The 26682-nt window shown below is 47.1% G+C and overlaps 4 protein-coding genes across 7 annotated transcripts in view; all 4 read left to right on the top strand.

The window, feature by feature from the left end:
* The first annotated feature begins 467 nt into the window (after positions 1-467).
* On the top strand, positions 468-6531 carry LOC1277061 (protein phtf). Of its 3 annotated transcripts, none has more exons than XM_061644786.1 (5): positions 468-566; positions 1359-3528; positions 4104-5020; positions 5091-5168; positions 5234-6531. In XM_061644786.1, the coding sequence occupies exons 2-5, from the start codon at positions 1455-1457 to the stop codon at positions 5381-5383; spliced, it is 3219 nt and encodes a 1072-aa protein (XP_061500770.1). In that variant the 5' UTR covers positions 468-566; positions 1359-1454; the 3' UTR covers positions 5384-6531. The 3 variants fall into 3 exon arrangements, with proteins under 3 accessions (XP_061500770.1, XP_061500771.1, XP_316489.5); XM_061644787.1 differs by having other exon boundaries at positions 476-701; positions 1359-3126; XM_316489.5 differs by having other exon boundaries at positions 476-701.
* Positions 6532-6630: 99 nt separating this feature from the next.
* On the top strand, positions 6631-8350 carry LOC1277060 (gustatory and pheromone receptor 32a). The gene is made up of 3 exons (XM_316488.4): positions 6631-7861; positions 7932-8030; positions 8120-8350. The coding sequence occupies exons 1-3, from the start codon at positions 6776-6778 to the stop codon at positions 8222-8224; spliced, it is 1290 nt and encodes a 429-aa protein (XP_316488.2). The 5' UTR covers positions 6631-6775; the 3' UTR covers positions 8225-8350.
* Positions 8351-8679: 329 nt separating this feature from the next.
* On the top strand, positions 8680-9309 carry LOC5667382 (uncharacterized). The gene has a single exon (XM_001688821.2). It carries the CDS (start codon positions 8680-8682, stop codon positions 9307-9309), a length of 630 nt encoding a protein of 209 aa, XP_001688873.2.
* Positions 9310-9787: 478 nt separating this feature from the next.
* The window catches only part of LOC1277058 (cAMP-dependent protein kinase type I regulatory subunit), a 56290-nt gene continuing 39395 nt past the window's right edge, over positions 9788-26682 (top strand). The window contains exon 1 of one of the 2 annotated variants that reach the window (XM_001688819.2): positions 9788-11019. In XM_001688819.2, coding sequence (XP_001688871.1) covers positions 10855-11019 — 165 coding nt within the window. In that variant the 5' untranslated portion in view covers positions 9788-10854. Of the gene's footprint in view, positions 11020-26396; positions 26597-26682 lie in introns of those variants that run through there. The other variant, XM_001688820.2, reaches the window with a different exon arrangement.

Here is a 26682-nt window from a genome sequence, read left to right as displayed (position 1 = left end):
TTTATTATTTAATTTATTGATTTTCTTTGCTTTATCTGAAAAATCATTCGTTGTTTCCCAGCGGTGCAATAACTTTATTTTTCACGAAAAAAAAAATGGAAAAAATGGAAAAATGTAAGTAGTGGGCACTTTTGTTGCCGGTTACAGTAGCTTTAGTTGTTTAGAACCCGTTTGGCGGTCGTTTAGTGGGTTTGTGACTCTTGGGATGAATGGATGTTTCTAGTCGTTTAAAGCCAGGGTCCATGAAAATGTTAAAACCGATGGACGGTATACTACAGATTCTTGAGTAGCGCCTAAGATATTTCTCTTACTTCAACATTTGTGCTGTAGAGCAAGGCAGCTGTGAGATCAATTGAATAAAAAAAAACGCCAAATCCAACTGGCGAGTGTTGCCCGTACAACGGTCTCGCGCGTCACCGTGTTCGCCTGGTGTAAATGACACTACAGCACCAGCCCGGGCTGTCAAACCGCTGTCAGTGGGTGAAAATGTAAACAATAATACGACCTTCAACTCTGCCACAGCCGTCTCGCGCAAAGGGGAAAAACTTTCTCGTGCCCCAGCTAAAGTGAGTGTTGTTTGGGATCGTTTCTCCTTGCTTCCTTTCCATTTACACTTAACATCCGCGGGCGCAGGTGAACGTTCGATGAAAATTTCACACTCGAACCTTGTTTCCTGCGAAGCAAACGAGCAGTCGCGCCAGGTAAGCACTGCGGCTACGGCACAGTTGTGGGTGAAAAATGTGTGAAAAATTGATTTGTAGTGGAAGTGGCGGAGAGGAGAGGGTCAAATTTGATGAGACAAAGGCAAAACATACCTGGTAACAATAGAAGCATGCAAGAATGTGTACACAAAGTGTGAGGGAATTCGGAAAATTTTAATGAAGCAAGGAAGTAGCTGCGGAAGAATCGGGGCTTGACCTCGGCCGATCAGCTGCAGCCGGTTCTTCCGGATGGTTTTCTTCGCCTTTCTCTATAAATAGAAACACAAATAGAAAGTGCGCCCTCCACCACGCACCACTTCCTGCATGGGGAAACTATTAATAGTATGAAATAATCAGGTCTTTTTTATTGTACGCATCTTCTAAACAATTGTGCAAATTAAATTATCTGTGCGTGCGTGGTTGTTTGAAAATTCGTGCGTGTGGTCAGCTTTTGCGTAACATCTAATCGCTTTGGTTGCTACGATTGTTTGCGGTTGCTAAGAATGCGTTACGTGTTTTTTGTACGATAAACATGGCGCGTGCTATCGAAACTGCTAAAAAGATTAATTAGGCTTATTTTGTTTTAATAATTTATAATACAATTATTACAATACTAATTGCAGAACATTCTGGATCGTTGTTTCATTTCGATTGCAGCATTTTGGCGACGTGAGCTAGAGAGAGAGAGAACGAGAGAGAGGAACGGAAACAGTGCAACCGTAACGCAGTCCACCACAGCACCGTTTGGGGAGCATGCGCCTCGATGCACTGGTCGCATGGTATCAGAAGAAGATCGGCACGTACGACAAGCAGCAATGGGAGAAAACGATCGAGCAGAAGATACTGGCCGGCATCAGCCATCTGCCGCTGAAAAACACCAAGCTGAAAACGGAACTGATCGATGTGGATCTGGTGCGTGGTTCGACCTTCCCGAAGGCGAAATCGAAACTCTCCATCCTGACCGTACTGTATTTGGCGGCACTGCGCTTTCTGTTGCTGCCGGTTTACGCCCGCTGGTGGGTACAGCAAACGTCACCGGGCGTGTTTCTGCTGCTGCTTACGCTCTACCTGCTGCAAATGCTGAACCTTGGCATCTATAGCTACTGTGCCCGATCACCATCGCCAGTACCACCATCGAGTACCGACACTGCGACGGGGAGTGACGGTGCCGAACCTAACGCAAAGCTACCGCCAACCGATACCGTCGATCACATCGTCACCATATCGGACTTTTTGATTCCGCTCGCCCTGAGTCTGCTGCTGAGCGTCATCCACTCGCAGATCGTAGCGACCGCCTCGAACAGCAATGGATCGTCGCTGTTTTCGTGCGGCAAGCTGTCGCAGAAGTGTTTCTCGCACGGTTCGGCAACACCGGCCACGCCGGGCGCAGCCAGCACTGGCACAGGCACGTCCCTATCCACGCCGGCCGGCGGTGTACCGGCCGGGTTGAGCAAGAAGCAGCGCGAACAACGAATCCGCCGCAAGCGGCGCGTTAGAGCACACTCCGAAACGCAAGCCCAATCGTCATCGCCCGGCCGGGCAGTGACGGCGGAGGAGCGCGATCGGAAGAAAGCGTTCGCCAGTGTGGGTGGGTCGAAATCGGCCACCAGCTCGCCGGCACGCACAGCGCCGAAAAAGGGCGCCTGTAGCACGAGCAGCAGCACGAGCAGTGATGCAGTCGAGCGGGCACAGCTGGCGGAAGGGAACAGCAACGAACAGCAACGGCAGCCGGAGGTTCTGGTTGGAAGGCGTGAGGAGAACGGCTCGCTGCGCATGGAAGATCGGGCACCGAACATTCATCGCACGGCGAACGAAACGGAAAAACACACATCGATCGGCGTGACCATCATCCCGTCGACGAACAGCTCGAGCGACCATTCGCCCCCGAACGGGCGTCGGTCGGGCGATCATACGCAGGAGGCGAACCCGATGCTGCTGCTGCCCTCCGGGTTGCGGCGGCGCAATGTAAACTGGGACCCGACCGTACCGGAACGGTCCCGCCCGGGTCCGTCGTCGCTGCTGGAACCGGTCGTAGATGACGATGGGTTCGAGAGTTTAAATGGGAAAAGCTCGGGCGGTGAGGATAGTGCAGGCAATGTGTTTCTCAAGGATCACCATCGGTACCGGAAGGTGGCTCCATTCGGGGGGAACGATTGGAATGCGGCCGGTGAAACGGAAGCAAAAGACCATCAGTCGGATTCGGACACGGATACGCTGAAAAATAGTATCACTACCACCACCAGCAACTACAACACACCGACGATAGCGGAACTGGATGGTGTGCTTGATCCGCAGCGCAAACAGTTCACGGAAGGGGGTTACACAGCTGGCTCGCAGTTGGAACTGGCCCAGCACGATACACCGCAGCACGGAGGAAGGGGAGAATCGAAGGAGCTGGTACGGCAACGGCGCAACAAGGACTCAAGTAAGCAGCCGCTGCAACGGCGCGCCCCGACGGCACTGTATGACGTGGGGCCGGACGAAAAGAAGGGACTGGGGACGAGCTGCAGCGACGAGACGGACGAAGAGAACAACGAGTACGATTTGCATTCACCGTCGCCGCCCCACCTGCATCTGCTGCACTCATCGCCGCCGCTTCGCGCGCACCACCCCCATCAGCCGATGGTGGGCCCGGTGGTACGGCCGTCCCCGGCCGGTTCGTCCCCGTCGCCGCACCACCACCACCACCATCTGCTTTACCTGCATCATCGTCATCATCAGGCGGCCGCCGTAGTGCAGCCGGCGGCGGTGGCGACGGCGGCGGCCCATTCCCATCATACGCTTCATCCGCATCACTTTCACCATTCGCCCTCCGTACTGACCGAAGGTAATGTTTGGTGTATTCACACACACACACAGGCGGAGACACGCATACAGCTAGGTGTTTTTGTTTAGCATTATGGTTATTGCTCGATAAAGGAAGCAACGGCCGGAACGATTAAGTGATGATTAAAATTACAAAAAAAAAAACAAGCATATTGCGCTGGGCGGAACGTGGACGGTAGGACCATTAGCTGTAGCAGTTGATCATTGAATCGTTGAATTAACCACCGTAATTGATGTGTGTAACTGCTTTCAATGTAAATTTTAACACGAATGGTAGCCAAACACCACCATACAGTTCATACCAGCTCTAATCGATTTGCATTTACATGCACGAGGCTTTCTCTACTAACGTTTGGCATTATAACTCACCCGTCAGATTGCGAAACTATTGCGTTTTCTTCGTCCGTTGACCGTTTGTAGTAGCGAGTTAGTCTCCCGCTATAAAAAATGTAGCTAAAAATGGTAGTTTCGATCATTTTCAATACCTACTCGTCCTTTCATCGCAATTTCCACCCATCGCAACCGCTTTACTTCGCCGCAAACAACAACTAACACACTTTTCCTTTCCCTGTGCAGGCGAAGAATGCAGCTACAGCTCGGAGCTGGACCATTCCGACACGCAGAACGAACACTCCGACGACGACTACGAGCTCGAGGACGTCCCGACCCTGATCCTCAACCCTGCCTGCGGTGCGAACGATCGCGTCAGCTGCACCATCTGGGAGGCGCGCGAGGCAAAGAAGGCCGAAATGTCCGTGCTGGACATCTCGTCCGCCATCATCGAGCGGGTCGAGGCCATGCCGGAATCCTGCGACTACGTCTACATCGGCGTCGTCCTCAGCGTGTTCCTCTCGCTCGTGCCCGCCTTCTGCCGGCTGTGCGAGGCGACCGTCGATTCCACAAACTCGACCGAGGTGAACTTTCTCGACATGCCCGTCATCCTGTTCGAGAAGGCGTCCTTCTCGCTGCTCGCCATCCTGCGGTTCGCGTTCGGCGAAACCACCTGGGAGCGGTTCGTGCTAGTGCTCGGCTTTCTGCTGCGGCTCGTGCTTACCTTTCTGGTGTTTTTCCTGCTCGCCGTGGCGGAGCGCACGTTCAAGCAGCGCTTCCTGTACGCGAAGCTGTTCTCCCACCTGACGTCCTCGCGGCGTGCCCAAAAGTCGGGCATACCACACTTTCGACTCAACAAGGTGCGCAACATCAAGACGTGGCTCTGTGTGCGCTCGTATCTGAAGCGGCGCGGCCCCCAAAACTCGGTCGACGTGATCGTCTCCGCCGCGTTCATCATTACGCTACTGCTGCTGGCGTTCCTGAGCGTTGAGTGGTTGAAGGATTCGGTGCACCTGCACTCACAGTTCAACCTGGAGGCGCTCACCTGGTCCTGTGCCTTTGGCACGTTTCTGCTCCGCTTCATGACGCTCGGCACGAAGATTAACAAAAAGTACAAGAGCGTCTCGGTGCTCATCACGGAGCAGATCAATCTCTACGTTCAGGTACGGTTGCACGGGGTGCACCATGGGAGTTGAAATACAATATTTATTATTTTTTGTACTTTTTTTACAGATTGAACAGAAACCAAACAAAAAAGAAGAACTGATGATATCGAACAACGTGCTAAAGTTGGCAGCTGATCTCCTCAAGGTAAGCGATCGTATTCTTCTCATTGCGAAACGATCTCCTGACCATCTGACCTTCTCTGCTTGCAGGAGCTGGAATCTCCGTTCAAAATCTCCGGTCTCAGTGCAAACCCGTATCTCTACACCACCGTTAAGGTGGTCATACTGTCCGCCCTTTCCGGTGTGTTGAGTGAAATGTTAGGCTTCAAGCTGAAACTTCACAAAATTAAAATTAAGTAAATTTATTTGCAAAGTTTGCCCAACCTTCTGCGCGGCCTCTCCGTAATGCATTTCCCCCCTAGCCCGATTATTTTATTCTTTCCTCGAAGGAAGGTGTAGCTAATACTGTAATAGCTTTTTTTTTGTTTACAATTTTATTTTTAAATTATGTGCAATATGTGATTGTTCTTTATTTTATAACGCAACCGGGGGTGCACCGTCGGCCCGGGTTGACTTTTTTTTTTTTTGATATTCGATTCTTCGCCATAAAGCCGTGAAAGATACTCACAAGCGTAAGACTCCCCCTATTATACCTGATGCAAAATAGGCACGAAATTATAAATGGGAAAATGATACTTTCCCTCCTTAAACAAAAAAATATAAAAAAGAGCCTGCCTGATTCTCACGCGTGCAAGATTTGTCGTTCGAAACGTTCCAACACCAGCCAGCCAGGTGTTCGTAGTCGTTTAGTAGTGTTGTGTGGAACTATTAGTCGTTAAATACTATCGTTGCTCGATACTTGTAAAAGGGAGGGTAGGCAAAAACGCTAAGAGCACATCTCTAGAATTAATGCAGCTAAACATCTGCACACGATAAACAGTATACAGGGTTAAAACAGAAGAAGAAAGAAGAAAAGTATATGAAAACACAAGCAAAAAAACAGAAACGTTTAAAACAATACACATTAACGCACGATCCGTTGATCGGTAGTGTTTGGTAGGATAGTGGTACAGGAAGGTGGGTTGTTGGTGCGACACTGCGGCCTTTCGCCCTAAACGGGCACGTTGCCTGCTTGTTGCGCACGTGTACCACAGGCCGCGTTAGCGAGAACTGATATAAGCATAGTTTATTTTTCTAATAGGAAGTAGCGAAAGCCAGAGTCCAGAGTTTTAATGCGGCACGCGTGCAATTGAGATAATGTTATAGTAAAAAGTAGTGTGTGTTAAAGTCAGAACCGAAAGTAAGTGGTCAGTGTTTGTGTAGCGTGTTTGGATATATCTGTCTGTCGTGTTTAGCGTCTTTCTCTTGCGTCCCGAACGCGTGGACAGCGTGAGCTAGGGTCGTTTGCAATCGTTAACTAAATGAGAGAGAGAGGGAAGAAATCGTTCCACCCAGCACTAGGATGGGTGTATTTTAGCTCGAAAATTAAAAACGAACAATTCAACGTGCGTCTTTCGTGTGCCGAATGCAATGGAATCGATTAAATCCGAAACATTCGATGATTTATTTATGCCGTTTAATGCATCCAATTCACTTACCACCACTTGCTTCAGTTCCCATCATTTAGATGGTTGAGCAATCTTTACCGGCTGTGAGCGCAACTACTGTCCGGTATAAAAGGATGTGGAAGCTTCCGGAACCCCTTACCAGTGGCGTGACGAATCAAAGTGCTGAACAGTGGAAAACAGTGACATGAAGAACAAAGTGTCCCTCGACTCTATCATCTCGATCATCGAGATGAACGTCAAGTTCTACCGGCTGCTCGGTTTGGCACCGTTCGAGCTGAACACGAGCCGCGTCCGGCTGTCGAAACCGTTCTGTTGCGCCGTCGGCGGTTTCGTGACGCTCTACTGGACCGCAATGGTGTCGTCGATCGCGACCAGCAACCACGCGAACGATCGCATCTCGCGCATCTCCAACTACTTTCAGCTCATCACGAACGCGATCATGCTGACGGCGATCCTGCTAATGCCCGCCTTCCGGTTGCGCAACTTTGCCGAGGTGACGCGCGCGTTGCGCAAGCTCGAGCAGGATCTGCAGCAGGACGCGATCCCGACCAACTGCCGGCAGATGGCACGGTGGAACATTGGCATCGTGGTCGTTACGGTGACGGTGCTGCTGCTGGCGACCGCCTTTGACTGCTACGTGACGGTTTTTCGTGGCTTTATTCGGGTGGACTACTGGATCATTACGATACTGCCACAGTTTGTGAATGTGATTGCGGTGACGCAGGTCGTGCTGCTGCTGCTGTACATAAATGCGCGCTTTCGGAAGCTTAATCAGCTGCTGGAGGAGGAACAGCATCCGGTGGTGGGCAGGAAGCGGTTCGAGCGGGCGAGCCGGCTGGCCGGAAACATGCCGGCGAACGAGCCGAAGAAGATGAGCCTGCACGTGATCGAGGTGCACGGGTGTGGCATTGATGCGGCGAACCTGAAGCATCTGCAGCTGCCGAAGGTGCTGTACCGGTATAATGATCTGTACGATATCTGCAAGCTGCTCGATCGGTACTTTGGGCTGCTGTTTCTGCTGACCTTTACGTCGATCTTTATCGTGACGACGATCCAGCTGTACTACAGCTACACGATACTGTACTGGTTTACGGGCGAGAACGGGTTTACGATCTGGTCGCTGATGGTGTGCCTGAACACGATCTCGATCAATCTCGGCGTGCTGCTGACGATCGTGCTGCTGTGCGAGAAGATTTCGAACAAGACGAAGCACGCGAACGATCTGCTGGCGGACCTGCAGCTGCGTGGCTCGCGGTACATGTCGTCGGAGGTAGGTCGTTAGTCTGGAGAAGGGGGGTGGGAATTCATATTCATAATTAATGTTTTGGCTGCTCCATTAGGAAGTCATCAAACTGACGGTTCCGTTCCAAGCGCCCAACAAGGTGTTCAAGTTCTCAGCGATGGGCTTTTTCCAGATCGATTGCAACATGCTGTGTGGGGTAGGTTGTTGGTGACTTCGTTGCCAAGGAGCAATCAGCTTTCCTCGGTTTCATAATTTCACTGCTTCCGGTCCGTTTCTATTACGCAGATGATTGGAGCAATCACGACCTATTTGGTAATCTACATCCAGTTCTACATCCTGTACGCGGATGAGGTGAAGAAGTCATCGTTCGTGTCTCGGTTCCAGATTTGAAGCAAACGGTGCGACCGTTTGTGTAGATTGTCTCGTTTGGTACCATCTTTGGTGACGCTTTTTCTTCTGCTGCATGGCTTTTTCTCTAGTTGATGTTTATCTTATTGAAGAATACAACATTTCCTTCTTGTCACTGTGTTTTGTTGTTGATAAATGTGCTGAATTCCAAAATTATTATCCAAATTACACTCTCAACATTCCCGTTGCAACGCTGCTCGTGCAACGGTCAGTTTGAAATGGCAGACTGCAAACGAGCTGTCAAAGGGTTTCCGCGAATCTCAGTAGACGCTGGGAACAATGGGGGCTTCAGGACGTTTAATTTCTTCTAATTGCCAAAAATCCAGCACCGACTGCTTCACTCATTTTGGATCCATCGGTCGTAAGCAAAACACGCAAAAGTAGTAAAGCTCGAGAACTCAAGATATCCTGTTTCGCCTGTCGCGGACGGGTCCGACATGGAGCAGAATCCACCAAATGTTGTCGCAAGTGACGAAGAAACGGCAAGTGCGACTGGAAGTGAGTTTTCGCCTGGATCGGGCTGCCGAACGCAGCGTCTCCTTTATGAGCAGCGCTATTGGGAGGAGCGGGCCAGGCTATTGCTGGAGCTGGAGCAGTTGCGGCAGGGGACGCATCCCGAGTACTTGAAGGTGGAGAAGCGCCTCCAGGACGAGCTGGACGATCGATTGCAGCAGAACGAGATCGAACGGGACCGGGCGCTGGCCGCCATCGAGCGAGACTGTTTGATGGAGCATGCGGCCTCGGAGGTGGAGTACGAGGAGAAGGTGGCCGAGTTGGTTGCGAACGCGATTGCGGCCCTCGAGCATGAGCGGCAAGCGATCGAGCATGAGTACGCGACGATGGAGGTAGGCGGATGTGCCGATGGTGGTGGTGCGATGACGCAGACCGCACGATGGAAGCTGCGCAGTCGGGTGAATGAGACTGCGACTCCGGAGCAGCACAAGAAGCCGATGGTGCGGCAGCTTAAGTTTTTGCTCGAGGAGGACGAGATCGTGGATGATCTTGGTGTTATCTTAGCTAACACGCCGGATGATGGGGAGCGTGGCACAAACGAAGATGGGAAATAAAACTATTTCTGGTATAAGTTTGCCAGAACGGTTCACCATCGACTGTGTTTGTACAAAACGTTGTGCATCGTGGTGTGCAATCATTTACATTAATTACATGGGAATGTTTATATGAAATTCTTGGTTTTTGCTAGGCCCTTCTGTTTGAAATTCTTAGTTTATGCCCCAGCGAAAAAATATACATCTATTGTTGTCATCTGGCGGAAACAGTTGGAACTACACGCTGCAGAAACCGTGCGATGTTATATAGGCGATGTGTTTGAGGCGATGTTTTGCGCGCCGAAATTGTAATAAAAATATTTAGCAATTTCACATTAAAGTTAGACATCGGTTACAAGCTATTATTTTCATTTCCTGTATATTATTTCAATTTAACTGAGCAAATTTGGTAATAAATAATGATGTTTACAAAAACCTCCTCGAAACAAATGTCATTCCAGCTGCCGCCGTCGATGGCCGTTGGATCGCCCAGCGGTGCGGCACGGAACTGTCAAACAGCGAAAAACGGGCACACACATACGACAAGAAGAGCAAAAAAAAACAACATTTGTTCGTAGCGATCCCGTGTATGTTGTTCGACGGTGTTTGCAGGAATCGGGTGCGATTGTTTTGCTATCTGGCTGCATAGTTAGCAACTCTCCCTTCTTCCCCACGTCTAATAGATCCGGTCCCCCGCCCAGTAGTTAGTGCAAAGTTCGGTACCACCAGCCTCACAGCCAGTGCTAGTTCCGTGTGTTTGTGTGCAGCAGCAGCAGGCTACCCCGTGAGAAAGTGCAACGTTGCGCCTCGTTCCACAAATCAAGTGAGCTAGGGCGAACTCTACGACGAAGTTGCGGACTGTCCCTAGTAGAGCGGATCTTTCCTATCGCCATCGTCCTAAAACGTTGGTGCTGTAAAGGCGGGTTTCACGGTTTCATCTGTCCCGGAGCAAAGACAGCTCCGTCGGTGTAGCGTAGCAGCGTCAAAAGCATCCCCTCCACTTACCAACAAACCAAGTGTCCTCAATTTTTCAGCACCCCAAGCACTTGCCTCGATACGTCAACAGACGACGGTGGACAGCGGTCTTTGATTTTGCAGACCGCAGATATTGAGCTGTGTACACTACGTAATCGAAAAAGGTGCGGCCGTCGCAGCCTCCTTCGCAGCGCTAACACAGCTGTCCACCGTGCCAAGCGAGGGGGAGTTCGGTTAACATCGCGTCACACAGCAACCATCGCTCGAGCGAGCCTCCCAGAGCAACGGCTGAAAAGCAACCGAAGGCAGTAGTGTGTACGTGATTCGGAAAATTGCAGAAAACAGACCCAGGCCCCTCCAGACCAAGCGTACAAGATCCAAAGGGGGAAACGTTTGGGCTGAACCATTTTGGCCGTGGCTGTGATCAATCCAACGTAGTAGCGGGTGAACAGTGAACAATTTCGCGTGCGATAGATTATTTTAGCTTGCGTGCAGCAGCATTTTAGCGTGTGGAATCGAAAAACGCAGTTAGAAGAGCTCGCTGCAGCAGCTGTAAACAAAGACAGCCTCCGGTAACGCACCGCCACCATCATGTCGAACGCACAGGAGGAAGAGCAGCACCTGCGGGAATGTGAATCGTACATCCAGACGCACTGCATCCAGCGGTTGCTGAAGGACTGCATCGTGCAGCTGTGCGTGTCCCGGCCCGAGAACCCGATCGTCTTTCTGCGGCAGTACTTCCAGAAGCTGGAGCGGGTAAGTGCGGCGCTTTTTAGAGCAATGTGGCTGATAGGGCCAAATTAATATTTAAAAGTCGGAAATGTCTACTAACTGTCGGCTGTCGGTTGAGGACAATCATGCTTGGATTAATCATTTTTCCTGCAAAAAAAATGCAATTTCCAGGAGCTGTTTGTTTTACTGGCATATTGGAACATAAACTAAGCCACATTCCTTTAAATGCATTTTTGCCGTTCAAAGGATAAAGGCTTTTAATCGATTTTAAATTTTAATGACATTTTTACTGGGGGTTTTCATGCGTCGATAATTCGTATTTGGATGATTTTTAGTATTGTTAGGTGGGCTATATTCCATGATCTCATCCTGAATGTTCAATATACATTTGTGCCGTATATTATGTCCTAAGAGAAGGGAATGTCCTGAGAACAAAGCCGTGTAATTGCATCCAATTATATATTTTTTTTAATATTGAACTCTATCCTATCGGATTTCTGTCCCAGAAGCTACCAAAAGTCTGAATGAGAATCATTCAAATCTACATGCTCGTGGTTTCCTATCGCCCTTACTTAAATACAATTTTCCAGAAAGCATTTACGCAGAATCTTCGGCCATCTGTTAATAAGTGTTTCTACATTTTGCCTACAATATATACTGTTTGATCTTACTTCTTACGGTTTAAGCATGTAGCAATGGAAAGTGTCTTAGTTTTCCCCATACACAATGGAATTGATAAAGCTAGGCCTGTCGTTAACGTTTTTTTTTCATCCTGGCTAGTATCCCTGTGTGTACTGACTATCCTATCCTGCCGCATAGGAAAAGCAAAAGCCACAGAGAGCTAGAACTCTTACCAAATAGAGTTATGGACGGCCCAATAGGCGAGTAATTGTGTGTGGTTTTAAAGAAAATTTAAACGTTTGGTTAAGTCATATGAACAATGGTGATGGAAATGTCGAATTCTCACAGCTTACACTCTTTTTCGAGCCAGCTTCCAAAGTAAACAGTATTATTCAATGCTCGTGAGATGTTTTTCCACAGCTGTCTTTTTTTTTGTTGCTGTTGATAACAATATGATAAGAATGGATTAAAAAAAAAGGATTCAAGATCCACAGAAAATAGCTAACAAGCTTTCAGCACTATAACGATAACATTATAGTAATATATAATCAACGTTAGAACATCTTTGTGTGTAGTATGTATACAAGCATCAGTGAAATAACAATTCCAAGCTGTCCAATTAGATATATTTTTTTAAATATTGAACTCTTTCCTATCGGATTTCTGTCCCAGAAGCTACCAAAAGCTTGTATGGGAATCATTTGAATCTACAGGCTCGTGCTGGTTTCCTATCGCCCTTACTTTGAGCCCTTTATCCTGATCGTACATTTTTGATCCCTTTTGTAAACTATTAAGAATTTATTAAGCTTTTCCCAAAATTTTATACAAAACTACCATATGTTCTAGAAACTGCACCGGATCGTCTGGTCCCATGCATATCCCCTGGTTTTTTGTTTTGTCTGTGCAATATTTATCATTCGCAATCACGGTGTAGAACAACAAAATCGCAACGAGTTTATCTCCCCCCCCTCACCTCACCGCCCGTTCCGCCGTCTCCTAAATCTCACGGTGATCAAGTAGTAGCTCCAGGTTGCGCGCGCTCAATGATGGATGATGCTGCTGCTACTGCGTCCGCCTGCTCTGCTGTACGTCGTGTCCCTATACTGTCCAATCGGCTGAGCCTCAATCTCTCAACCCCACCAGCACCATCACCCCCCGTCGTAGTTGACCTTGCGCGCGCACATACGTCGCCAAGCAGCGACGGCAGCATGTGTGTGTGTGCGTGCGTGTGTTGTGCACCACCCCCTTGACAACGGCTACCTCGATGGAGGGGGTGCGCTGACCAAGTGACCGCGGACGGCGGAACCAAACAAAACAACAGCACACAGGAAGCGCTGTTTACCCCATCGGCGCAACGATTTGTGCATGTAATTGTACAAATCACACGGTGGCGGAGGAGCAGAGATATGCAAATCTGAAAAAAAGTATTGGAAAACAACTCACACACACACACACACACACACACACATGCTGAGATGTTGGGGCGCGATCATTGGTGATCGGAATTATTATTGGCGAGCACAGATCGGTACAGCGGGAACCGATCAAAAGGAAGGAAGGTCTTACGGGCACGATTATAATCGACTGTCTGGGTCTGTGTTTGTCGTGATCGATCACACGGTCTGCTTGGCGGCGTGACCCAGTGGCGCGCCGTTGCGAATGCCTTGTGCGCGAAATGTGTGAATTAGTTGTTCGCACAAAAAAAGGTTACATTTATTACCCCTTCTCAAGAAAGATGAAAAGTTTTTGGCAGCAAATCGTTCGTTTTGTATGAAAGGTTTGGTGGTAAAAAGTTTCAACAACATGATGCACCCTACACGAAATGTGACCTTCGTCGCTGGCATCTGGGAGTTTTGCTCGATGGGGGGAGAAAGGCATGTATTTTCCGAAGCCGTCGAAGTAGTATCGTTGCTTTATATCAGCACCGTGGGATCTGCTTTTCGTCGAGCGGCAGGCGGGGGAAAGCAAGATGGAGAGCAAGATATTTGTACAAGGGCTGCACACAACGCTTCGCAAACTAATCATACAGGCGGGAGCTGTGGGTGGTATCAAGATTGCAATTTTTGCGCGATGTCGTCGTTACGGTGCACAGACGAGACACAGAACGGAAAGGTTGCGTGCCGCCGCCGCCGCCGCCGCCGCCTCCGTCTAGAAAGTGAGCAAATGTTGAAAATGTTTGATCAAGTGCAACAGTAATGTGATACGAACGGGGTGAATATGATACCGGAACTGTGCTTTGGTTTCGACCAGAGTGATTTGGACCAAGAATTCGCTGTGGCAAATCATGTTTTACTCTGGTTGATGAATTAATCAAATTATTGATGAATTTCACTTATTCGTACAGACCCACAATTTGGTGGATTCGTATTATCTCATTTTCTTTGTTATATTGGTTGTGTTCTATTTAATGTTTTTAAAATAGCTGCCCAGTTAGACTAAAACAGCGTACAAAACTGTTGTTCAAATTCGGAGTTATAATCTTAAATTCAAAGATTCATTATTCTGATCATCCTATTAAAGCCGTTGTTGCTGAACTTTACCTGGAAGATGTCAATTTTGGAAGATTCAGACACCAATTCTTGCCATAATTACTTAGCATTTGCCTCTTGTATGAACTCTTGAGTACTTGTAGCCACGTTATCAACAGTAATAGTCAATAACGTATCAACTTTTATCAATTTTTTGGAAATATACCTGTACAAAATAATTCTATTTTTACTAACCGATATAACCCTCTAAATCCCAATTCTGCCTTTAGACGAGCATCTTAAAAATCGATACAAAATGAGTAAAACATGATATTCCCATCTAGAAGCTACTTCGTAACACCCGCATCTACCTTCCATATAAATACCTTGATTCTTTGTTTATTCCCATCTGCCCTATGCGACAGAACAATGTTGTACAAAAAGGGTTAGTGATGTCATGTGAATGTCACCGAACAATATAGCTCAGAAAGTTCTTTCTACGCAAATAAAAGTCGCTAGATGGCAGAACTAATACCACACGATCGCGCTAATTGATAGCCAGACGACGAACCTGAGTTGTGAAACATTTCTCACCTTTACAGATTGAATCAAATCTGTAAATGCTTTAAAGTAAATCTTTAAATGGTAGCGACATCTTCTTGTAGTTGGGCAAGCGTTACCTACCATTCTAGTGCTAATGCACCTACCCATGCGAACGTTCTGCATAATTTAAGTTTTAGCATGGTAGTACCGGAAGCGAAGAACAAAGGTTGCGTGTAGAACAAACAGTTAGCTACTTAGCACGCTTTGTGAAACCTTCGAGTGGAGAAATATAGAAGAATGATACTCTTTTCGTCGTGCCACGTAACAGCACGAAAAAGCATTGCCCGTTCTATATTTTTAAACTATCTTTTCCGAAAGGACTCCGTCCGTGCCTGATGAGATCATCAAGCTTTGCGTTGATGTGTGTCTGTATTGTGTGAGAGACAATTTGCTCAACAAACTGCTGTTGTGAGTTGGAGAAGCTTGCGGTGGAATCGCAACCGACGAGATGCGGCCACCGTGCCGCACCGATGGGGAACGATGACGTGTTACGACTTGCTGGCGACATTTCACCGAGAACACGGCGAATCTTGGTTCTTGGGTTTTATGGCCCATTCTCGTCTATCGTAACAATCGGGCGCTGATAAGCGTGCTCACTTAAGCACCCGGCTTGATATAGCTGTCGAAGGTTTAAGGTTTGTTTTTAGTGCAGCATAAATGTGGCTGTTTCGACAGGGCCACGATAGTAGTAGCAGCCAGAGACGATTAGAAGTTTTTAGTTCTAACAGTAACATAAAGACTTGCTTTAATCGTATCACGTAAAAGCTGTTTGCAATCATTTTCTTGCCAAATTGAATAGAAAACCAATGTATAGAATATTTGTATGGAAAAGGCACATCACTGCTAGATTACACAAGATCCACTTAGCCCGGAGCTATTGAAACATTGCAAATAAAAGCTAAATAGAATCTCCCCGAGCATGATTAATGTAAACGGCTTAAATGCAGGATAAGCTGTGTCTGCTCTGCCTTTCGCCTTATCTGCAGCGTGCCCACCAGAGCGGTGGAGTAATCCTTTTCGTATCTCTGATCTTCTCTGGCGGGGTGAAGGTGAAGCAAATCGGATTCAACTTTTCTCCCGTCCCATCAGCTTTTGGGTCGTCTATTTTCGGTTTCGGAAGAAGGTTCCGGATAGAGCAAGGTTGATTCGTTCGTACTTTTCTTTTCTCGTCCCAATTTCGCCAAACGGTAGTGAGCAAGCAAAAGGCATATGTTGTGTTTGCCCGCCTTACTGCCACTGGTACCATGTCCCATTCAGCGTTCGGTGCAACAGGGTGTACGAATGTGTACTTTCTCTGGTCTGGCGAACGTTTCGTAGTGTACATTTTCCGTGGGTGCTGTGGGACGACCCGCCCTGAACAATAATGGCTGGTGGGGCTGCTGTCGGGTGTGTGTGCTGGCAAACGATCAGATGGGTGGGACGGTTGGGGGAGAGGCTGTTACGGAGGGAAATTGAAAATCTTCCCACCTTGACCGGATCTGACCGGAATTCTTCGTGGGCGTCGCACGATGGGTCACTAGGTGGTCCAATGTAAACGTTAAAATATTGTATGAGAGTTAGTTTGTGCTACTAAGAGCTCGTATGAATGTCTGTGTAGTCCAGTGCAGTCTTTTGAATAATTTAAAATTGTGTTTTATTGGAGTTTGTTCATATTTGGAGCAGTTTTTAAGATCCTTTCAATTTGTGCGAGGAGAGAAAATGAAAATTTTGCAGAAGAATAACATAGAAACCGAATCGAATAATACAATCAGGCTTATTCTATTCTTGCAATCTCTAAGTTGAATTTTGCTAAGGTAGTCAGGTCTACTTTGGAACTAAACTATCTGGCTTCTAATTGAGGTTTCGAGATTTCCAAAGAATTGTGTCCAATAGGCGAGTGAAAACATCTAAGTCCGTCCTTCTAGGCATCAAAACCCTAGCGAGAAATGATTGAAAATCGATGTTTTGGCAGTTTTGCTGTAAAATATTTCGATTTTCATCTCCGAGAGTTGGTCTGGCTATCTAAATTCCTAGACTCCACTCTAAGGGAGTAAAACCTTTGAATGAGCCCGAATAACATTGACTGGTCTGTAAGTGAATAAAATGCTCGTATAAAATTTGCTTTCATTTAATCGCGAGAATATCGTTTTTTTCACAATTAAGGTCTATTTTCCAGTTCTGATCTGAGAAATTGATGTAACCATATTCACATACGCCTATGAGACTTGGGCAATGTCCTAGAAATTCTTTTAAAGTATAGTTGCGTTTGAGAGGAAGATATTCAGAAGGATTTTGTGTATGTCGTGTTGTCAGATGCTAGAATGGCGATTTGTACGCTGATTCACGTACAGCTAATTAAGATTCTTAGGCACCAATGGGCTGACCACGTAATACGTAGCCTTTAAAGGTATTTTAACAGTTCCCAACACTAACATCCTGTAGAAGAATAAGTATGAAAATGGTTGTAGAAAGCAATAAGTATGTAAGGTATTGGTTAGATCTCGAACAGGGCATACACTGTATGGTTCTATTCTGGACAACGAACAAGACACAAAAAACACATCTCGAAAGAATCAGTTTTAACAGTAATTTTATATATTCATATTCATTCTATTTGGTATATATCATATAGTTGTGTAAAAAAAAACATCGAAAATAAGTAATTGTTACCATTCCTCATAGTTATAATCTTTGTGAGTTCTGATGCGAAGAATGTTAGTTTCCAAAGTCAGCGAAAAGGTGACTAGAGCCCAACATATTACTTCGATACGCGTTCAATGTTCCCAACTTTCCCACTGTTTGCTTCGGTAACAGCTGCTTGTTTAGTGGTTCAATGCATTTTCTCCCTTCGCGTTGGAGTTTTTGTTTGTTTGTGTGATCCTATTTTTGCATGTCTCGTACAGTGCTCCAGTCCAACAGTCGGTTCACCGCTTTCCAGTGCCAATCCTTGTTTTACTAACAAAAGGTTGCTTGGTGATTTTCCCAACGCAACGCAACACAACCCACACAAACATACCGACACCGGCTATTTACCTGTTTGCCCGCTGCTGCAAAGCTTCCGTGTGCAAACGCAAAACTATCCTCTCATCTCCTGTCCGTCCTCCGAAGCACGTTTTTCAGTGACACAGCTTTAACTATCCTTTTGGTAAATGCAAAGCATACTTGCTCACAACAACGAAAGTGTACGACCTGCAGTGGGTGTTGGCCAACTATCATGTGTCTTGCGCCAGAGGTTCCTTCCTCTCGCTGCTGCTCGCTTCCTAGGGCGGGGCTGCTGCAAACCGGTACACACGACGGGAGCACGAAACATTGTGGCTGTCGTTTCGGGTGTTCGCTCGAAGCTTGCATTCATTTTCCAAGCCACAGCAGAAGGATGTGTTTGTTTGTGTTTGCCAACAAAAAAGTGTTTTGCCTTACTACATTTGCTCGCGATTCTTTCCCGGAAAAAAAGGCTCCCAAAAGAAAACACCAAATGCGCATACATTTCCGGGAAATTGTTATTAAAAATTAATTTGCTACTTCTCAAAAAAGAAGATGATGATGACGATGAAACGTCGACCAGTGCTGCTGGGGAAGTTTGCTGGTTGCCCGTTGCCTCGGCGGGTAATAAATGAAGGTAATTAAGGTTCACATCGACGAAGCGTGCAGCGTTGGGGTGGTATTAAAAATGTACCATATTTTCTACCGCGATGGGAGTCCAACCGGTGGGTTGCTACTGTGGCACGAAGAGGAGACTGTGGTTCTGTGCTCAAGGGAGCAGGCGCGGTATTTGCCATTAAAATGTGCAGCATCCCAGCGAGTGGGATGGGATGGGGTTGAAAAGTTAACGATGGATAATCAATCCAATTTCGAACTTTGGAGCCGGCTGGGAAGAGCCAATGGTCCCACCCAGTGGAAAAACTGTTTTTGGGGAAGTTGGGAGAGCGAACCAGGTGGTGGTAGGTGGTCATTCCATTGATGATATAATCCCCGCACTCCCGACCGATCGCACTGACAGTCGTGATGACGTGTGAAAGATGTTGCCGCTCACATGCAGCAGGGTAGTGACAGACCTTTGCCAGACCAATTATATTTGGCAGTAATTGTGGCAGCGGGTGGGAAATGAGTTTAAATGCCCTTGTGTGTTGGATTATTACGGCTGATCGAGTTATATGATGCAGGGAATGTGTGATAATTGAGCTATTTTGGGATTTTTTTGTAAGCATGTGAAGGGTTTACTGTCGTTCTGGTCACATGGACGAGTTTTTAATGGCTTTGATTGGAATTGGAAAGAGGAAAACCTTACCTTTTGATGTCTTTTTGTGCCATTTGTTTGCCAAAGAGGCAGGATTGAGTTTTTGTAGGAATTTTGGTAACGAAAATAGTGAATAGATATTTGTGATAAGAGCTGTTTGTGGCTCGAGTGAAGGGTTTAATTGGAGATCGTTCATATAAAAAAAGCTTTTAGCACACTCTAAGGCATTACCCTGTTAGACCATCAAACATGACATGCAAATAAACTTATACTCTGTCATCTGCTGCCATCTTGTGGAACTGTCATTCAATGCATCAGCACACCTCCAATGATGTTATACGAATTTAATATGATTTGCGGATATTAGATCGTTTTAAGGACATAATGATGATATGCGACAATTCATAATAAAGCTCATCCAGTCAACAATATCAACATGTTTTCTCGATCTACCACTACAAACGATCACTCTAGCCAGTATATGTATCGAAAAATATGTGTTGTCTGCCAAATATCTATTGTCCCGCTGCACAAACAAACATAATCTTACAGGGTTTTTCAGGAGTTCTCATAGCTGTGGGACACTTTATTGACTGCTTCTTACGTGTAATGAACTTAATGTAATAGAAATTGGACTCTATAGCACCCTTGTCGGAAAAAAAACTAAGAGGATTTTCCAAGTAGCCTCTCTAAAAAGGGTGGCATAGTGTCCAATTTCCATCATATGAAGTTCACTTCCTATAAGAAAGAGATAAGGAAGTGTCCCACAACTATGAGAACCCCTGGAAAACCCTGTAACATTCTGCATATTTCATAACATGGATGTCTGTTTAATATGGAGGTTCTGGAGAGAGACTTCAATTTATTAAAAAAATGGTTTGAAATCAACTTAAAAATTGGAAAAATAGTTCATGGCAGCTTACAAAGTTTCATGTGAATGTTTGGGTATCGAAAGGAAAAGGAACTGATTACTTCGAGGCTTTATTTGTTTAATCTTTGGTGTCTAATCTCCAATCTTTACATATGATCGTAACTGTGTATTGTTTGATGGTTGACAGAGCGCTGCCTAAGCATGTGCTCTATTGAACATTGGGCATGATAACCACGCACAAAACTGAGCTCCATTAGGTGCTATTGCTGACCACTTGTACCAAGGTAGCCTAAAGACGCCACGAACGCTGTCAGGCTGTCATGCTGTTGCGCCGATAAGGAAGGATTATTGATTTCCAGATTCAACCACCACAAAGCCGCCGGATTGGGGGAGTGCGAGGCTAAGTGAAGAATGTGTCGATTACAGCTCTAGCCTGCTGAGTGATGTATGTACCTATGCGAAGGCGGTGGCACGTTTTATTGGACCACTAATCACGTCAAGATGCTCACCCTTGACACCGCGCACAGCAAAGCCCAAGCCTTTTGCTAGCAAATCCCTAAACACCCCAATGCCGACCTTAAAACCCGGTTCGGTGACGTATTGTGACGCTTTGTAACAACTATGTACGAAATGTGCAAGGTGGGTGTGTGTGTGTGTTTGTGTCAACATACGAGCAAAGACAGAGAGAAATGGTTGAAGCAGTCTGCTGCATGCACCTCGTTATCTTATCGTATCTGTTGCTTCCCTCGCCGCGAACAGCGCCACCAGCTTTACGTTATCGTCGCTCGACTATGAAATCGATGCGAAATTAATTCTTTCAATAGCACGGTGCAGCCATGGCGTGTTGCCCACATTCGAACCGTTCCTCGGTGTATAGTACACACGGATGCTTCATGCTGCCACTGCGTCTCTTAGTGATGGGCAAAACGGCTCCGAAGCCGGAGCCGGCTCCGACCGGCTCCAGGCAATTTCGGAGCCGGCTCCGGAGCCGGCTCCGCTCCGACGGCTCCGGAGCCGGCTCCGCTCCGACGGCTCCGGAGCCGGCTCCGCTCTGACGGCTCCGGAGCCGGCTCCACTCCGACGGCTCCGGAGCCGGCTCCGCTCCGACGGCTCCGGAGCCGGCTCCGCTCCGACGGCTCCGGAGCCGGCTCCGCACCAACGGCTCCGCTCCAACGGCTCCGGAGCCGTTTTTAACACAAAGGACCAAAAAAACTTTTTCAATGAAGTTTCAATCGAGGTAATCCGTAAATTGCGGAGTAGGTCATGTTTAAAAGAATTTATCAAAAAAATATCGATTAGTTTTGAATATTGTTAAGAAAGACGAGACTAACGAATGCTACACAACGTCATGCATGCCAATACTGCAATCATATCGTGTGTTAGCTTCCACACGTGCGAGAATATATATTCATTTATGGAACGGAGGCGTGAGTGTAGAGCCGTTAGTCCGGAGCCGGCTACGGAGCCGTTAGTGCGGAGCCGTTGGTGCGGAGCCGGCTCCTGAGACGTAGGTGGGTGTGGGTGCGGAGTCGGCTCCGGAGCCGTCGGAGCAGAGCCGGCTCCGGAGCCGTTGGTGCGGAGCCGGCTCCGGAGCCGTTGGTGCGGAGCCGGCTCCGGAGCCGTCGGAGCGGAGCCGGCTCCGGAGCCGTCGGAGCGGAGCCGGCTCCGGGAAAAAGTCGGAGCCGGCTCCGGAGCCGTTAGTCCGGAGCCGGCTCCGGAGCCGTTGGTGCGCTCCGAACCGCCCATCACTAGCGTCTCTCACTGAAGGGGAAAGCTCGGATCGAATTACTGCTAGCTAGACGAGACACATAAACCCTCCTCCAGCATGTTTGCTATGGCGTGGTATGTGTGCGTGTGTCTCTCAAATGAACGGCAAGCGATTCATGAGCGTTTGCCTGACATCTGACACACCCGGTCCCGGTTTTGCCATCTCCTCCCCCCCTGGGCGTCGATGTTTGTTTGCCTTCGGGATAAGTTTTTGGCAAATGTTTGCTTCCGAAAGCGCACGGTTTTGGGTTGCGATTTGTGCGCGGTCGGTCTGGTCTTCGCCGGGGCTATCTAATCACGATCGTTTCGGGTTTTCTCGTTAACCCACCAACGGAAGGATGCGGGGATGGTGGTGGGTTTTGTTGCAAGGGTTTTCCGTACAGAGCTGCTTCACTGTGAAAATGGAGTATCTGGTCGTGACTGGGGAGTCCGTCGGGTGGGTGAAAGTATCGATTATTAGATAAACTGATACGGGAAAGGAGAATCAGATTGGGGTATGATAGCTCAACAGTTTTAGCCAGCCCTGGCAGCAGCAGTTTTGTGGCAGTAATCATGATGAGCATTGTCGTTGGAGTTGAGATTTAAAAAGACTTGCGAACGAACCTTTGATTGGGACATTGACGTTCTACCTTTGTGCATAACCGTCGCACGCCCGTGTGTGTGTGTGTGTTAGTGTTTGAAATTGAAGTGCTCTACCGAAGAGTACGAGGCAGCCCCTATACCCGGAAGGCAGCAACCTCTATTTTACTAGCGCTCTGCGTTGGACCGTTTCGGCAGGTCCCTGAAGTGATTAAATTGAAAATCCACCCCCATCCGCACGATCACGGGACCCTGGAAATCGGGAATGGGGAATCGGCTTGGTGCGCTGCTCGGTATTGAGAAGTCGCCCGGAAGTAGTGGTGGCGGCGATGGCGGTGGTGACGGCGGTTCGTCGAAGAATTACAATTTAATCGAATCAAGGGACCATAACCCTCCTACTCCCCGCCATGGCGGTCAATCGACGGTGGAGCAAGCGACCGTGTCTCCCGGGAGTCGTCTCCAGCGTGTGCGATCGTTTTTCCTTCCATCGGCCAGCAGCAGGCGCCGTGAAGGCAGCGAAGAGCCACCGTCGTTTGCTGGACGGTCGGGCAGCAGTAGGCGAAGGTTTCGATTTTACACTATCCGTCGTCGCACGACCGGGCAGCCACAGCAGCAGCAGCAACAGCCTTCGATTGTTAAGGATGCAGCATTTGATGTGGGAGATGGAGAAAAGGCGACTGGCGTGCTGGAAGGTGATGTGAACGAATCTTTACTACCCGCCGGACAGCAGAACGCCCAAAGAACCAGCCAGTGGATCCATCGTCTGCCACTGATGGATGAAAGGCCGAAGGAGGAGAAGAGCGGTGGCGAGCTGGTGGCGGTCGTGAAAGCTGCTGTGGTTGAACCAGCGGGCGAAACAAAGGTATGTTTTGGTGCTCCCTGTACTGAAAGGACACGGGGAAAATTGCTTCAAAATTCGTTATTTTGTGTTACTATTGTAAGAAGTCCAAAATACTTGGCTCAGAATCAGAGATCTCAGAGATCTTGGGTATCAAACTTGAGTGATATTAAGGACTTTTGATATGCTTTATTCTAAAGGTAGAAACAGAGAGGTCCAAGTGAAATTGCTGTTTTTTGTTAACTTAGATGGTGATTTTTCACTTGATTTTAACTAATTACTTAACATTAGTTTATTTGGTGTAAATTCTCGAAGCACACTTTCAAAATTGTGTTTAAAATAGGCATTAAAACCTCACAACCAAGTTTTATCCTTTCTGTGCTATAATCTTTACTAAAATGCGTACCGTACATACGTGTGTTTGTGCGCCACCATTGTTTTCATCCTTTTAACCGTGAAAGCCACTCAGCAAATGTTAAACAGTAGAGTGGTTCGTTTCGCCTCGGTCGGAAGCAGAGAGAGAGAGAGAGAGTGGAAGAAGCGTCGACGTGTTAAGAAAACTTTCATTTCCTTCATCTTTTCAAGTAACAAGTGGGTTGACCCTATACCCCGATGGAACTGCTGCTGGCACTGCTACAAAGGAGGCAAAGGAACTTTCGCTTCTCTTTGCTCTCTCTTTCTCTCTCTCTTTCCCTCACTCGGCTGTCTTTTCCACGCTGATGCAATTAATTATGATAGCTTCCTTTTCATTCAGCTTCCTTCGGGGCAAAATTCGGCGCTTGTTATCGTTTTTGGCCATTATTGTGCCTGGCAAGCCCACTCGGGGGGGAAGAAGTTTTCAATGTGATGTTGGTTTTTACTTCCTCCTGTTAGCGAGAAACTCGCTTTTCGTTTGTGTGTGTTTTCTTCTTCTACAAAAATGTAAGAAGAAGGCAAACACAAAAAAAAAAGAAAATCAAAAAGTTAGAAGGGGGTGTGCTCCATTTCTTGTGTTTGGTAAATAAAAGTGACGAAGTTGTCAAAGAACTTCCCATCTAATCCGATACCAGCTAACGATGTGATTTGTTGGTTAGGTAGGTGTTATCTTGTTAAAGTCAGAACAGAAAACTTTTCTTTTCAAGGCAATAATGTGCAGAAATGATTTCGCTTTTTTCAACGAATTGGCAAGATAACGAGTGACGCTCCGATGGTTGGTTGGTTATCTGAATGTTTTCTTCCTATGCAATTATACCAGCATCGCATGAGCAGTTTAAGGGCAGAGCTTCAAGGTTTTAGATTACCAGTATGCTGATTGAGGCGATAACCTGTTGTCGAAGATGACTCCAGTTACCTTTTCCTAGGCCCTTGTTCCACTGGGCATAATGTATACTATATGCTCCCTTTTCACAATTTGTTCCATTTTACACTCTATTTCATCACAGCGAATATTTTTGTCATGGTTCTGCTGGTGGAGTGGAGTGTAACCTGTTGCACGAGGCGCGTTTTTTACGCATTTTGTTTTTCCACCACCATCATCAGCAGCAGCAGTTCGTGTCTTTCCAACGCTCGGCATTGTTCGGAAAAGCTTATGACAAAACATGATGGCAATGCTTTCGACGATGCGAACACCGAAAAGCTCTCGCGAGCGAGCAGAGCTTTATCGCAAACAAGTGTTTTATAGCAGTACAGCGCTGTTCTTCAGTGGAAGATAGAACATCTGTAGAGCTGCGTTTAGGCGGTTTGGGAACGTATAAAATTTAAAATGCAGTGTTTTCACAGACGTTTCATCTTACTGTAGTTTTCATATGATCATTTCTTTTTTAAATATAGATAAAATAACTTCAGTTTTATGAAGCAACTACTTTCTGAAAAGTTGAAATTCTTGAATGGACCATTGGACCAGTTTTAAGCATTATTTTTTACACATTTAATATGTTTTTTACTTACTTGTGCAGTCATTTACAGGGTTTCCCACGATTTATTGGTCAATTCCCATGATTTTTTGGTGCGTTCCCACGATTTTTTGAACGTATCCCATAGATTTTTGGTTCGTTCCCATAATTTATTGTTTTTTTTCCGATTAGATATCAACACAATTGGACCAAAAGAATCTGGGAAACGGCCAAAAAATCGTGGGAACGCACCAAAAAATCATGGGAACTCACAATGGGGAAATTGATGGGATCCAACCAATAAATCGTGGGAAACCCTGTATATATTCATTTTCATGTTATCTCGACTTATGTAGCTTTCATTTAAATATTTTTGGAATTCTATTTTTGCCCTTTTTTTTAAATTCTACTTTCTTATTGGATCATATTATTTGTGTGCTTATTTTATCACAGTGCAAAACATAATACAAACCGTACACAGAGCACTGCCTTCGCCGTCAATCTTCCCCCATGGCGGGGGTGTGTAATGACGTCAATGATTTTTTTTTTGCATGCTCGTGTTGTAATATATTGCACCCACCCACCGCCGCCCAGAGTACGCGCGTTTGTATGTGTTTTGCAGGGCCGGAAAACCGATAGCAAACTCCCTGTACTATAAATTCGGTGGAAAAAGCAGTCCAGCAAGTGTCCTGAAGGTTTCGGTGCGCTGTCTCGTTCCGTTTCGCCGTTTGGCAACGTTCTGAAGGTCATCAACGCGGTACAACGAAAGGGCCAGCGTACGCAGACAAACGCACCACGGCTCGTTATAGCATGGTGTTTGTTGTGTTGTTCTATTACTGTACGAGCTTGCGTAGTTTGTATGTGTTCTGTGGGTGTATTTGTGTGGCCACTGTGGCCGGTGGCTTTGTGTAATGTTTTTGAAGGGCACGCGGGTTTGCAGGGAAGGCTCCATTTGCCGACATTGCACCAATACACCGAAGAGCGCATAGCTTGTGTATTCTTTACCGGAAGAGGAGGAGGAACGTCATAGAGGACCGTTTTTCCCATTCTCTGTCATTTGGGGAAGGGTGAAAACGGGAGGATTGAAAAGCTCCACCACTTGGCGACGCGTGGGAAAACACGGCGCGAAAGCATCGTTGTGTTGGTAATGTTTTGCTTCGATTTAACGACCAACCGTGCGGGTACGGGCCGCTCAGTTCAAACGAGTAATGAAATGAAAGCGCTTTCTCTTTCCCGTTTTGGCGTATAGGCCACAGTTCGGACGAAGGAGATCCGTATTCCGTTCATCTCCGCTCGCACAGATTTTCACACTGTCGGGATTCTTGATCACAACCACCACTTCATAGCTTTTTGCTCTCTCTCACTCTATTTTCCACACTCTTTCTCTTGCTCTCTCTCTCACACATGATGTATCGTTGTTGGGTTTTTGTTTGGTTTTCCACTGGGAAAATACTGTTCCACGAATCCTTGCGACGTACACAGCGACACGGCGAGGAGTCGGTCCCGCTTCATGGCTGGTGTGGCATTCCTGGCGGGAGTGTTGCAAATCAGCCGCGTCAGTACTCAAGTGGCGCTTTCAGTGAGCAGTTTGTGACACCCGCGTGTTGTACCCGTAGCGTGTGTTTGCAACGCGGTGGTGTGTTGAGCTTTTCCCATCGATAGGGTAGAAAAGGCAATTCGATGGCGACGAGCGTCTTTTGCCCCGTTCTCATTTGCCTAGTGGAACATTTCGTCCGAGTGTGTTTATGTGAGCGTGTTTGAGAAGACAAGGTGTTTCATCTATTACTTCAATAAGATCGTCACTTTGTGTGTGTGTGCTTCTGTTAATATTTTGTCTGTAGGATCAAATAGTGCGT

The sequence above is a fragment of the Anopheles gambiae genome, chromosome 2, assembly GCF_943734735.2.
Source record: "Anopheles gambiae chromosome 2, idAnoGambNW_F1_1, whole genome shotgun sequence".
NCBI classification, from domain to species: Eukaryota; Metazoa; Arthropoda; class Insecta; order Diptera; family Culicidae; genus Anopheles; species Anopheles gambiae.
Note: the sequence above shows the minus strand (reverse complement) of the source record. Positions and strands in the feature narration are given on the sequence as shown.